The following is a 13,330-nucleotide window of genomic DNA, read 5'->3' on the forward strand; positions in this document are numbered from 1 at the left end:
CTATGAAACCATTCTCTATTTGCGCGTGCATACACACACTCGAATCTTCAGCAAGTGAGTGTATCCGAAGTCTGAAGGCAGCGTCCTAAATTGCAACACTACACTGCCTTGTGCCGAAACTGAGCGAGTAGATGTGATCCCAACGTGCTGTGTTGTAATCAAGTCCATTCGATGCCCCGCGGGCTTATCTGATGCATGCACTTCACTAAAGGTGCTCTAGGTGCACTACAATATACTCCTGTGCACAAAAAACGCCTTTATGTTCTTGTTGCGTCAGGAAAGCAAGCTTTGAAAACACGAGGGTCAGACGTGCGAGCACGTTGTTTGAACGACCCGGATGAGAAAGGAATTTTGTTTTTTGATACAACCCGCAATGGTGACGGTATTTTACTCGTGGAAAATAGTTTGTTCGACGTTTTAGATCGTGGAGATCACTATTTCGACAACCAAATGCCGAGGCGTATCGGATCAGCCTAAGCGATGAAGAAATGTCGGGTCAACTGGCAAGGTCAGTTGATGCACCACAGAGATATTCATTCCAAGAATCGCCCATGACAATTTTGAGTAGAACTCACAATACACGAGGCTTAAAAGTGCGTTGAACTTTAAAGCACTTTTTTCTGAAAAAAAAAGCTCTTGCCTTGACTGCTCATAGCCTATGGCCCACCATATTAAAAAAAATCAAAAGAAACCAATGCGCACTTTTTCTATAAAAAGTACTTTTTTGGTGTCTAAACTTCTAAGTCAAGATTCTATACATGTACACGAAGCGGAATGGTTTTTTTGTTCACCGTTTGACGTCGAAAAAAAACAAAATACACCAAAACAACACACACACAACAACACATTCCTTCGTGGATGTAGGGCTTATCAATAATTGCAAGTCATGTACAGTACCAAGCTTGTTAATAACGCTGTGTATTGCTGAGCGGCTTGGGAGCTGCACGTGCGTCCTGCCAATCGTAGCCTTGTTTAGCTGCGTGCCGCGCGTGGCAAATGATGTGATGGCACTGTTCGCTCTCTCGAATATCGAGCGGCAAGCGAAGATGCACTGAGTGGTGGTCCGAGAGCCAAAGAACCGTTAACAACAACCCCGCTTTCTGACAATGTCGAGTCGACAGTGAGTGCCCCTTATCTGCCCGAAATGCCGCCGCAAAGACACGGGCTGTCGCATTCAAAGCGTGTCTTTCCGCCCCACCCAATATGTTAAACGAAGCCAGTGGTTTCAAACCTCACGCAGCAGGCATGAATCATGCAGTTGAACAAGAAATGGAAGTCGTTGGGCTGTAACGCCTGGAAGTGTTGCAGGAAAGCTAATGGATGCTTCACAAAAATGTATTGACACTCCTAGCTATCAATAAAATAATAATAATCCTTGCCTTCGACACTCAGAGGTGCTGCGACGAGCGTCGCATGATCTCCATCTGGTGCTTGAGCAGGTAGCACACAGCGGCACGCGAGACGCCGAACTCCTTGGCGAGGTGGGCTTGTTTCTCTCCAGCGCGCACACGCCGCACAATCTCGCAGCGCTCGCGCTCCTTGAGGTATTTCTTCTTCGCACGCTTGGCTACCGTGGTGGGAGATGATAGTGGCGAAGCGTTGAGACCCACGCCAGGCAGCGGGCGCTTGAAGCCCGTGCGGCGACTGGGTGACATGTCCTCTTCCTCGGTCTCGGAGCAGGAGCTGGAAGCTGGCGAGAGGCTGTGCTGGTAGTTATAGTTGTAGTAGGGAAGCTGCATACCGCTGCTGATGGCGGCGGCCTGGTGCCAACCGTAGGGCGAGTAGTTGGGGCTCTGTGGGCGTGATTCGCTGCTCAAAAGCGGCGACGGTGGCTGTGGCGTGGCCGAATTCTGCAAGAAGGTCTGAAAGCTGGGCAGCACGGTCATGGCCATGGTGGTTGGCTGGTGAACAGAAGTAGTCAAAAGACGTTCAATTGGGAAATGAGCTGTGGCACTGCTGTCTCGCCGGCGCCATGCTGCTGGTGGCGCTGTCGCGTGCGGTGTCAAGGATACGCGCCTTCCAGCTGGATTGTATTTTTCGTTAAACCATAGCGAAGTCAAGTCAAAATCGAGCACAACCCCAGGTTGCAGTTGGCGGGCGTTTTTATATGCTTCAGTTTGCGCTTCAAGGGCTGCTTCGTGCGCAGTTATAGACGCCGCATTTAACGCCGCAAATCTTCACCGCCGAATTCAAGGGAGGGAGCGGTGAAGACGCGTTTGCCCCGTGAATGATTCTCCGAGCGGGAATAATGCAAGGTGAGGGTCGCAAAGGCGCGCGCTGCAGCAACAGCAAATGGCCTTGACGTCTAAATGGCTTTACATCTACATGTAGGGATAATTATTAATTAACCGTTCACCCATATCAAGAACAGGGATTTTTATTGTGAATTTCGGGTTTTGAAATGGTTAGGTAATTTTTGAGAATAAAGAGCAAATGCAAATGCATTTTTTTTTAATTTTTCCAAGTTCTAAAAAAACTAAGAGCGCATGCAATGACACCAATTTGGGTTGACAAGTATGCATGCATACCTTTCGAGCAAGAACCCGCAAATTCCAGCTTTTTACTCGCGTACTTAAATAAACAGTAGATCAGCTAGCTACTGTAGGTCAGCAGTTATAGTTATCTTGATGCTGGAAAGGCTGAGTGCAATTCGAGGACGATCCGATCGAATTAAGGTGACTTGAACGTAAGTTTGTGTCAGCCGATTCTTTCTTTCACCAGTGTTTTCCACGTGAATCCAGAAGAGCTACCAAAACATGTGCAGACAACCCATTCTCAACGTGTTTTAAGTTGTTTAAATTTTCTTTTGTTTAGGAGAAATACTTATATTGACGTTAGTAGCCGACGGCTACTGACGGTACTCATTCATATTGCTGTACAAAATCAAAACTTTAAGCTACAGAAAAAGAATCATTTGTAAAAAAAAAGAGTTTTTGTGTTTTTAGTCAACAAATTGATTTCCGAAAAAAATATCTTTGTCGAACGTACTTCTATGGGAGCCCTACTCTTCATCATTCGCAAAGCAATGATGAAATTCCTGCCATTACGCCACAAGTAAAGACTATGTTGAGGCAACATGACAGTTCAGCTTTATCCATGTATGTTGGCTATAGGCAGACGTGTTAAATCGCTGTGGCGCGTCGCATGTGTGCGTGGCTATGCGGCAATTCTATTACTCTGTGTCGACACCACCGACGTCATGGACGCGCTGCGATTGGTTGAAAGTCGGCGCGTGTTGTATACCTCCTTGAACTGCATTAGTGTTGCCACTTAGCAATCACTTCGTAGTGAAGCTGCGTGTACATGCACCAGCACAGCCACTGTACCACCGGGTCCGGTACACGTACGTGTAATACTGGCTGAATGCCGAATCGCCATTCAGCAAGCTAAATACACTTGCTTAGCAGCCGTCGCTCTTGGCGGTACATGTACTTTGATGAGAAATCGGAGGTCTCAGTCGGGTCCACCTCCAAGCGTCAAGAATTCACCTCGAACTTCAACGCCAGCGACGAAGACACCTTATAGGTTATACCTAGTCGCGCCGTCGCTCACAATGCGTGTAAATTGGTGGGATATGTGGTTATCAATTCGAAAGCTGCGTCGATAGTCGCCCCAACAGAATTCGCCCTTACATCAAGCCGACACAACCTTGTCGATACTGAATGGCAGCGCGTTGGCTTCTCATATGCCCTCAGCTGTTCGTTTAACTTCTATGCGTCGCTTTCGTTTCCTTTAAATTACTGCCGATCGATCTTCTCGTCAACGGGATCACCAAACAGCACCGGAGTGGCCTCATCCAGGCCAATCGCCTCCCACTACCGTTTCGGTGCCATTTTCCTGCTGATCTCTCCAGGCTTGGAACTGCAGCGCCACTCGCTGTAGCATCTGCGCCTTAATTTTGCCGAGGTAACCAACCTCCGCCTTCTTCTCCTGAAGCTGCTCGAACGTGGCGCGATATCGCTTCTTCGCGTCCTGCAACTGCAGCAACGACATGCTTTGGGCCTCGGTCTCCTCCGTCTCCTTCGGTTGCTCGGACGTAGTGCAGTCTCGAAGCTTCTGCAGTTGCAGCGCATACCCGTCGATCTCCCTGCAAACAAACCCACTAAGTCAACACCAGTCCGAGAGCTGTAAGTCGGATGGATGACCACTCCCATGCTACGTACAGTTTTACGCGGTTGACTGCAAGAACCAGCGCTGCATACTGAGCCTTCGCCTCGCGAAGATTCATCTTGGCCTGCTCCAGGTCGCGCAGCACCTCAGCGCTGGGATCAGCGCCTCCCACGGCCTTGAATCGTTCAAAGAGCTCTTTGTCGCTCTCGCGTGAGATAGGAGCTGATGCAACGCGTTGCTGCTGTTGCTGCTGTTGCTGCTGTTGTGGTTGATTCTCTCTGTAGAGCGGTGGAAGTATCGTTGCGGTTGGTTCGGCAGGATTATTGTTGAGATTGCTGGAACTGTTCCTAGGCACAGACGACGAACTGAGGTCTGGCGGCGTGTGACCTCGAAGCGCTCGAATCTGCGCCACCATCTTGCTCCCGGTGTTTTTCGTTTGACTTATTGCTGAGTCGACCGAAGCTTTCTGTTCGAGGCAAACTAAACGAAAGGTTTGCAACAGTTGATGTACTTGCCGAAGACTCTGAACAGGTGGGATCTGCTCGGCATCCGTCAAGAACGCGGCGATCTGTTGGCGCCTCGATTCCTCGGCCTGGCTACCGTTTCCCATGCTGCCGTGGTCGGCCCGTGTGCGCCCAGCTATTGCATCGTACAGCACGAGTTCTTCACGCAATCGTCGGATCTCGTCCCGATACGCAGCTCTCTCGTCGCTTGCCAGCTTCGACCCAGCAGAGCCGGAGCCACTGGCAACAACGTTGACAATTGCTTGAGTTTTGACACGGCGCATCCTCGCTGCGAATCGCAACGTCGCCAGACTTTGATCCGCATGTGTCGGTGCTGGCCATACACACGCCACTAGCAGTGTGCGGCAGTTGCCGCCCAGCGAGTCCTTAAGCAAATTGGTCAGAGGCGTTTGTCGGAACGGCACGTGGGCTCGGTTCTTGCTCCCGAGTGCAAGCACAACCTGCACTAGGAACGTTAGCGACCGGTTGATGTAACAGGCCTCGTTAGCTCTTGTGGAATTTGCCTCCGTCAGAGTCTTTTTCATCCGCTCTGACCCCGCGAGGTCTACTAAGTGCAATTTGCTGTAAACGACATCGACTTCATTCTGATGGCCTCCGCTTGTTTCGTCTTGATTGCTGTCTTCCTCGATCAACTCAGAAGACATGACGCTACGCTTCCGTTCCAGGTATAGCGTGAAAATGCAGTGTGAGCGTGTTGACGCAGCATTAAGCGCGTGCTCAGCCACTGCGCGGTTAGTTTCGCCTTGAAAAACTAGATCTAGTGCCTGTTCCTCACTGGACACGAGAGCCTTCGTGAGACCACGCACAAACGTTTGTCCGCGTGCATTCTCCTGAATTGCGAGATCGTTCGGGGCATGACTAGTACCAACATCTGCCGCGAGCAGATCGATGAGGCGGTCATTGTAGATTTCGAGATACGACACGCGCAGCGCATACGAGTGGTCGGCGTCCTGTTGAGTGCGCTGGAACACACGAGATAAGGATCGTGCAATGAGTCCGCGGTCCTCGAAGCGGCGACGTGGGCCTCCTCCAGACATAGTGTACGTCTTACCCGCTCCCGTCTGGCCATACGCTAGAATGCAACCATTGTAGCCGCTCAACGCTCCATCCACGACGTCGGAGCCCACGAATCGAAAAACACCAGCTTGGTCGATCCCTGGCGAGAGCACTTGATCAAATCGGAAACTCGTACCATCACCTGAAGCTGCATTTGTGATGACACTGATGGTCTAAGGTATCAAAAAGAAAATACAAGCGAAGGTAAGCGTATTAAGGTCAAACGAGCTCGTACACAAAACTACCTGCTGCTGTTCATCGATCACCACTGCGTCATTGGTAGAGACAATCTCGTTGGACTTGGTAGCATCAAAATCTTTGCTGGTGGTTGGCCGCACCCTGATGCACACTTTGACGCGTTTCTGCATTCCAGGAAGCCTGCTCACTCACCGTCGATCTAGCGTAGACACCGACAGCATTAGGTTTATTAGCTCGATGGCGTCGCTTCGAAACGGTCGGTACTGGAAAAACGATAAGTGTGTGTGTGTGTGGCGAAACGTACCGCTGTCCTATTAGTTTTTTGTTACCGATATCCTGTCCAATTACTTGCGCTTGATGGCGGCGCTCAGATCCATATCCTCATCTTCGTCTTCATCAGAGCTCGACACCGCCTTCTTCTTTCTTCCCTTCTTGACCGGAGTCTTTTTCACAGGCTTTGAGCTCGGCTTCGTCTTAGCGGGTGAAACGGGTTTTGATACCGAGCCAAACTCGCTTTGAAGCACACCTCCCTCCTCTTCGCTGTCGCTGTCGCTGTCCATTGTAGGCTTCTTCTTTGCAGGCTGGGCAGGCTTGGGCAGCTCCTTCTTGCTACCGTGGATCAAATCACGCACTGTGTCGCTGTTCGCCAGTTGTCGGAATTCATCTCGAGCTGCATCCGTCATCGCAAGACCAGGCGCAGATGCCCTCGGTTCTTCTTCTGCGAGATCGGCTGCCGTCTCGAGCGACTCCAGTAATTCCGCCATGGACGTAACTTGCTGAGCAGTCTCCTCATTTGTTGGGTCGTCGCGCAGTGCGATCGGTGCATGCAGCGTCGAGAAGTCTGTCATCGCACCCAAGTCGACCTGTTCGACGGTGCTCTTAGCAGTTGCTTCGTCCAGTGTTGATGAAATATCAGCAAAAGCACGACCACGAAGCAACGAGCGGCGGCGCTGCACAGCCTCCTTGTCAGCTTTCTCTTCCTCCTCTTTGAGGAACGTCGTCAACTCAACAACACGCGCTGCTGCCACATTCGCGCATCGCAGCACAGTCGTCTGAGAAATAGCAGCTCCACCGATCTTGTGCACAGCGCAGAGCTCACGGAACGAGTTGAACGTAAAACTCATGCGTGCGTCCGTAATGCGCTCCTCACGGTCCGTTGGGTCCATGAAAATGATAGGCTCGCCATCCTCGTCAGCATCCACAGCATCGTCGTTTTCGCTAGAGCCTTTCATGTTTGTAGCTGGCTGCAGGAAACAGAACGAGATGGAAATTGGAATGTGGTGGAGACTCAGTGGGACTGCAGCGTGTTCGTCCACGCTGTACACGGTGACTCCTCCATTGCCACTCGTGCCCTCCTTCACTGCTACTTCCGGTCGGCGGTAGTGCATCAGAGCAGCAATGGCAGCCAGTGAGGCAGCATCCACAAGATTTCCGCCGTGGTCCACAACGTGCACGTGACACGTGATGGCCCAAACCTTCTCGCCAGCCACCACAGCCAGCGCTTCAGTGTCGAGCGCGCGACTCTCACGCACGCCCCGCTCCACTAGTCTTGCCAATTCTGCAGCTGCCACTGAAGAAGCAGCTCCACGACCTGCAGATGCTGAGGCCTCAAAACTGGGCGACGCCATTGGCGACAGCTCCACGGCGAAGTGCAGGAAGCCTTCAGTTGGCCGGTCCGGGAATGGTGGCACGATCTCTCCGTGCACGTTGCCAATTACACTGCACAGCATCAGCCGAGTAGAGCGCTATCAAGTTAGTTCATCTTAATAGCAGTGAACGGTTAGTGAGTTTCACGCACCGAGTGCGACCCAACTGCACTTCAGCTTGGCTCTCGCTCTCACTGCGGCGGAACTGTACGCGGATCTTGCGCTGTTGCAACAGCTCGCGGCCATCGGCACGCACATGCGGTGGCTGGCGCAGACAGTTGGCTAGGAACTGCCGCTCGTTCTCGCTCAGGAAGTCGTGATCGTCCCGCAGCGCCATCGTCGGGTCTCTCTATGTAATGATGCTGGTGGAGGTCGCTGTCCTGAATCATGTGGCCGCTGATTGGTTAATTTTCAGTCAAGTGCATTTGGCTCCACTTTATTCGATGGACGGATATCGGCAGACTCTGCTCGGTCGGGCGCTGGCTGACGCACTCCAGGATATGGAGAAGGAATGTAGTGGAGACAGTGACGATGCGAACGCCGACGCTCTGGATATGGACGGCGACCTGCTATTTTCGCTGTTCGACGAAGCCATGCAGCTGGAGCTTCTGCATAGTGACCACAAAGACCAAGAGAGGCCAGTCAGGACGTTCACTCACGATTCTCTGGAACTGACAGGACAAGTCACGGCCTTCAACCGGTTCATGGACGATTGGAGTGTTTTGGTGCGTATGAGGCCGCAGGATATTCAGTTGAATCATGGCGTTGCTGTTCTCGACTTGCCACAGCAGAACTACGAGCACGAAAAGGAGCAAGAAGTGGCAATGCGGCTGAAGATGCGTAAAAGAGGATGACGTCGAATATTGGCAGAAACTGTGGAGGCGCTATTTATTGTGCTAATGTGTACCAAGCTGTAGTTTAACACGGTGGAGCTCTGTACATTAGTTTTGCCCAAGAAGAGTACCAACGCCATCTAGTGTGTAATGAACGAGGATTTAGACGTGCAGTGTTCTTGGTAACCTGCCCTCTCAGACTTTATCTAGAATAGCCTTTTTGCCTAACGTCGCATCAAATACAATAAAAGCTGTTTAGCGCTGCCGAGTGGGAGCTGCTGCTAATCGTGGTGCCATGGATAATGAAGCACCTACAGATTATTCTTATGCGGAGGTGGTAAAAAAAAAAGCAGAACACGTTGACAAAAATTCTTATGCGGAGGTGGTCAAAAAAAGCAGAACACGTTGACAAAAAAAAAAGTATTCAAGTGGAAATGTCCTAAAATTATATTTGTTTAAGTAATCGTTAAGTAATCGCGAAGTATCGATGAAGTACCATTAACTAGCTGGTTTGGAGCCGCACGTGGAGGGGGCCAGCAGCTCAAAGACCACTCGCGACTTTAGCTGGAACGGAAGGTGAGTGTGCGTGTGGATATAACGGATACAGGTGTTAAACGGCGTACCCCGCCCGGGGCAGTGGCCACTGCCTATGAACTGCTTTACGTGTGGTGCTATCACGCTGGAGTGTGGTTACGCTATACGCCGTGGAATTTTTTACTAATATTTGTGATTCTGCCCGTTGCAAACTGTCAGCATGCTGTCCTCGACGATCAAGAATTCGGTGCGCAAGGCCGCTGTGGCCCCCACGCTGACGCGCGGCATGGCGGCGGCCGCTTCGTCCACGAAGGAGGTGGAAGAAATTGGCGGCTTCGGCCAGATGACGCAGCCCAAGCTGCAGCTTTTCGGTCTGCACGCCCGCTACGCCAACGCCCTGTACAGTGTGGCTGCCAAGCAGAACCAGCTCGAGTCCGTGGAGAAGGAGCTGTTGACTATTGAGGAGACGATCGCCAAGGAGCCCAACTTCGCCTCGTTCCTGCACGATCCCACCATTGCCCGTGCCTCCAAGAAGGAGGATATCGCCAAGGTCATGGAGAAGGCCAAGTTCTCCAAGCCCGTGGCTGGACTTTTCGAGGTGCTTGCCGACAACGGCCGTCTTCCGGACGCTGCTGGCGTAATCGCTGCGTTCAAGAAGCTCATGGGCGCCTACCGCGGCGAGGTGCAGGCCAAGGTGACGTCGGCTGACCCGCTGACCAAGGCTCAGCTGGACCAGGTCAAGAAGGCCCTCGGTGCTCGTGTGGAGAAGAACGAGAAGCTGCTGCTGGAGACGGTTGTGGACCCGGAGATCCTGGGCGGCCTCAAGGTGCAGATCGGCAACTACTTCATTGACCTGTCGCTCGCCACCAAGATCGACAAGATCAACACATTGCTTGCCAACTCGAGCCAGCAGTAAGTCAGTTTCCCGACAAGCAGGGTCACGGGTGAACGTCGAGTAGCTATGCGTGGGACGTAGTACAGCGTCTTGCCGGATATCATTCTTCCCCCACGTGTTTGTAGCAACGTATTTTCACTCGCGTTCGCAGCAAAGCAGCAGAGCTAACCCGGGGGCCAGCGACTAAATGAACAACTTACAGCGGAAATTGAATGAGCTTGGTGTCCCCGTTCCGTGTTGATAGTGTTGGTCTGAAATGTGTCAGTGTTCCTATGTTTCATTCCTGGTAGCTCTGTGTCAGCTTTTTCAGGCAGTGATACGAAAAATATGAGCACGAAATGAAGCCGAAACACTTGTTTCTTATGAATAAAAACACTCCTCGCTAGCGTCCATGCCGTTAGAGGCCAAAGAGTTCTTCCTCTAGACGACATGACGCCTTCTCATCTTTGACAGCCTCTGTCCTGCTTCCTAACTCCTTTCCGTGTCGTTGCGTGCCGTTCTATACGCGAGCCTCATGCTAACGTGTATTCGCACTAACAGCAACCACCTTTGGATGCCTTGTTTCCTGAGGCATTGGTGTGACTCAAAATGACGGGGCTTTGGCCTCCGTAGCCGTACGAGCCCGCACCTGCCGTACTACCCGCTCTAGACCCGTCACGGCCTCGTGTTCGCTGCTCCTGATCGTGTTTCTTAAGTAGCTGCACTGCAATACTCTCGAACAGCGACTGCACTCCTTCGCCCGTTTTGGCGCTCGTGCGGAACACCAGCGCACCGATCTCATCTGCAAACTGCTGAGCTTTGGCAAAGTCGAAGTTGGACGTCACGTCGCTCTTGTTGCCCACCACCGCTAGCACTATGTCGTCACCCACGTGATGCTGTAGGTCTGTACTCAGTTGAGTCAAAGCAAAAAACAAGTTAGCGTTTCGGTATCTATTACGGCGCAGAAGTGCCGCACCTTGGAGCCATTCTTTGATCTTCTCGAAGCTGGCCTCGCTCTGAAGATCAAAGACCAGGATAGCTGCCTTGGCGTTGCGGTAGTACATAGGCGCCATGGAGCGGAAGCGCTCCTGGCCGGCTGTATCCCAGATCTGCAGCGTCAGTTTCCTCCGTGCGCCAGAGTCGTCACCGACGATCACGCGCTTCTGCAGGAACGAGGCTCCGATGGTGGCTGACGTGGGCGTGGAGAAACTCCCGTGACAGTATCGCATGGTGATCGACGTCTTGCCCACGTCCGTGGGGCCGATGATCACCAGCTTGCGGTCTAGCCCCACATCCTCCATCGCGGCTGAATTGCGTTCTTCAGGAAGAACGAAACCTGAGTACCGTACCCTAACATTTTTCGAAGGGCCAATTGTGTGGTCCACGCCATTATTTAAAATAATGTTACATGACGTGTATTCTAATTTAGAGACGTGGACCACATAATAATATTGTAATGAACCCTTTTTAACCCTTTCGCGAACGCTCGTTATTGTCCTAGTTTTGTATGGTATACAACGAAAGCATATTAACTTACGAACGGGGTCAATTTGACCCTTTTGGTATTCGCGGTCTGATGTCTACGAGACAGGGCGCAGCGGGTATTTTCGTCAATGGGGGCAAAATGACCCCTTTCATAATCCACGGTACTATTCAGCAATAGTTTTCTTATTGGCTGTTATTGAAGGTCATGAGCAAAGTCCAGGCCGATCGGCTCTGATTGGCTGAGAATAAGCTCAGCATGTTGACGTAACGGCGTGTAAGTTACCAGATCGGCTTGATAAATTACGAGCATTACTTCAAGCATGCTGCATTGTGTGACGTGCAGGGCGCGCACGGGTGGTGTCTGCGTCAGCAGGGCCTGAGGAGCGCGCAGAGTGCTGGCGATTTCGCGCCATTATGGAATGGAATGATATATAATGGAGCGAAATCGCCAGCACTCTGCATGACTTTTCTTGGGATACTGTTCTACATGTCCTTGGTCGATAAGGGTGATTATGCTAACTACTGGGGCAATCAAGTGGAGGATTCGATCTTTGGTGGTAGCTCAATAGGACTGGAAAATGTGATGACTCTGCGGCGGTTCAAGGAACTGTGGACCGCATTTTGTTTTCGATGTGTGAATGCTACTGTTGCCAATACTGATCAAGCTGCTAGAATTCGGCCGCTGCTCAATATCTTCAAGATAACGGGATCTAAGTACGTCGAGGTTGGCCGAAACGTGGCTCTCGACGAAGCGAGCGTGGCATGCCGTTCAAAGTTTGGCAAACCGCTTATTGTATACAACCTTATGAAGCCTACGGGCAAGTATCATTTTCGCATTTACATGCTGTGTTGTGCTACATCATGGATATCGCTAAATTTTCGGCTGCATTGTGAAAGTGATATCACGGACCGACTCAATAGTGTGACGACACCACAAGAGGCGCTAGCCTTGAGTGAATAGCTTGATCAATGTTCTGCAATTCGAAAGTGCGTGCTAGAAGTCGTGCGCCCATTATTTTCCACCCAGCGCATCGTCAACTCGGACAACTACTATACGTCGGTGCAACTACTTATGGCGCTGCGCATCAAGGGCCTGTATGGTTGTGGAACCGTGCGTAAAAAAAGCTCACAATTTCCGAAACATGTTCTGTTCGATAAAAAGGATTCTGATTGTGATCGTGGTACATCTCGTCAAGGTGTCTCTGTGGATCGCACAATGGTAGCCACATCCTGGTATGACAGTGATATCAGGTAGTTTCTACTGCTGACGCCTCTACAATGACAACAGTGACTCGCCAAGTACGTGCTGATTTTTAGTGCGCCAACGTGTGTCAAGGAGTACAATACCTAAATGCAAGGGGTAGATAGACTTGACCAAATCCGGGCACGATTCTCTTTGGCCGATGGCCATTCTTTCAAAAAGTGGTATAAAAGCTTGCTTTAGCTTTAGTTGATGTCGCCCGAGCGAATGCGTACTTGACGCGTAGACTGGTTGTCGACTCCAGCGGTGTCCGTGATGCGCACAGAGAATTTATAGTCGACCTGATCTCTGAATTGGTATCGGGCAAGTGGAAGGAAGCTATCAGTGAACGCAGAATGTTTTACTCCGACAGGGGTTCTCGCGAGGCGATTTCCGAGCGTTTGTCACCTTCCAGTGCGATTTGGATTGCTCGAACACAGAGTGCTGCACAAACTCCTGACAGCCTACAAAGAAAATGCTCTGCTATTGCATCAAAGCAATTCTACACCGACATGAACCGCAAGAGACGACAGTGTGTAGTGTGCAGGTGGGAATGGGAAAGAGGCGCCACGGAGGTGACAGACGTCTGTGTGCTGCACAATGTTTCTCTCTGCCAGAAGGTTCATGTGTCTACCAACGCTTATGCATGTCAACATCCAACGTGGACTTGCTGGGAGAAGTATCATCGATTCTATCTCCCCAAACAAGCTGTTTTTGTGGTGAAGCGCCAGTTGGCTTTCGCGAATAAGAAAACTGATTGATGGGAAGTGACCCGATCCAGCCCTGAGACTCATGGTCGACGACGGTGCGTCAGTGATTACGTCATCATC

The 13,330-nt window shown here is 51.1% G+C and overlaps 6 protein-coding genes across 6 annotated transcripts; 2 read left to right on the top strand and 4 right to left on the bottom strand.

Annotated features, from left to right (window-relative positions):
* Positions 1 to 1,275: 1,275 nt before the first annotated feature.
* On the bottom strand, positions 1,276 to 1,947 carry PPTG_07020 (hypothetical protein). The gene has a single exon (XM_008901076.1). It carries the CDS (start codon positions 1,890 to 1,892, stop codon positions 1,389 to 1,391), a length of 504 nt encoding a protein of 167 aa, XP_008899324.1. The 5' UTR covers positions 1,893 to 1,947; the 3' UTR covers positions 1,276 to 1,388.
* A 1,593-nt stretch (positions 1,948 to 3,540) lies between these two features.
* Positions 3,541 to 6,058, bottom strand: PPTG_07021 (hypothetical protein; the record flags this gene model as incomplete). Its single annotated transcript, XM_008901077.1, has 3 exons — positions 3,541 to 4,087; positions 4,164 to 5,863; positions 5,936 to 6,058. The coding sequence occupies 3 exons, from the start codon at positions 6,056 to 6,058 to the stop codon at positions 3,793 to 3,795; spliced, it is 2,118 nt and encodes a 705-aa protein (XP_008899325.1). The 3' UTR covers positions 3,541 to 3,792.
* A 174-nt stretch (positions 6,059 to 6,232) lies between these two features.
* PPTG_07022 (hypothetical protein) lies at positions 6,233 to 7,618 on the bottom strand (the record flags this gene model as incomplete). The annotated part of the gene is made up of 1 exon (XM_008901078.1): positions 6,233 to 7,618. One exon carries the CDS (start codon positions 7,616 to 7,618, stop codon positions 6,233 to 6,235), a length of 1,386 nt encoding a protein of 461 aa, XP_008899326.1.
* Positions 7,619 to 7,893: 275 nt separating this feature from the next.
* On the top strand, positions 7,894 to 8,649 carry PPTG_07023 (hypothetical protein; the record flags this gene model as incomplete). The annotated part of the gene is made up of 1 exon (XM_008901079.1): positions 7,894 to 8,649. The coding sequence occupies one exon, from the start codon at positions 7,894 to 7,896 to the stop codon at positions 8,386 to 8,388; it is 495 nt and encodes a 164-aa protein (XP_008899327.1). The 3' UTR covers positions 8,389 to 8,649.
* A 203-nt stretch (positions 8,650 to 8,852) lies between these two features.
* On the top strand, positions 8,853 to 10,148 carry PPTG_07024 (ATP synthase F1, delta subunit). Its single transcript, XM_008901080.1, has 2 exons — positions 8,853 to 8,943; positions 9,121 to 10,148. Exon 2 carries the CDS (start codon positions 9,122 to 9,124, stop codon positions 9,815 to 9,817), a length of 696 nt encoding a protein of 231 aa, XP_008899328.1. The 5' UTR covers positions 8,853 to 8,943; position 9,121; the 3' UTR covers positions 9,818 to 10,148.
* PPTG_07025 (hypothetical protein) lies at positions 10,123 to 11,107 on the bottom strand. The gene is made up of 2 exons (XM_008901081.1): positions 10,752 to 11,107; positions 10,123 to 10,679 (listed from the first exon to the last, which is right to left on the bottom strand). The coding sequence occupies exons 1-2, from the start codon at positions 11,074 to 11,076 to the stop codon at positions 10,330 to 10,332; spliced, it is 675 nt and encodes a 224-aa protein (XP_008899329.1). The 5' UTR covers positions 11,077 to 11,107; the 3' UTR covers positions 10,123 to 10,329.
* Between the last annotated feature and the right edge of the window lie 2,223 nt (positions 11,108 to 13,330).

The sequence above is a fragment of the Phytophthora parasitica genome (genome assembly GCF_000247585.1).
Source record: "Phytophthora parasitica INRA-310 unplaced genomic scaffold supercont2.10, whole genome shotgun sequence".
Taxonomy (NCBI): domain Eukaryota; phylum Oomycota; class Peronosporomycetes; order Peronosporales; family Peronosporaceae; genus Phytophthora; species Phytophthora nicotianae.

Excerpts from the sequence above, each read along its gene's own strand:
- PPTG_07020 (XM_008901076.1), bottom strand. The coding sequence starts at position 1,892 with ATGGCCATGACCGTGCTGCCCAGCTTTCAGACCTTCTTGCAGAATTCG.
- PPTG_07024 (XM_008901080.1), top strand. The coding sequence starts at position 9,122 with ATGCTGTCCTCGACGATCAAGAATTCGGTGCGCAAGGCCGCTGTGGCC.
- PPTG_07025 (XM_008901081.1), bottom strand. The coding sequence starts at position 11,076 with ATGGAGGATGTGGGGCTAGACCGCAAGCTGGTGATCATCGGCCCCACG. Across the intron at positions 10,680-10,751 it reads GATCAAAGAATGGCTCCAAG|ACCTACAGCATCACGTGGGT; the intron begins GTGCGGCACTTC and ends AACTGAGTACAG.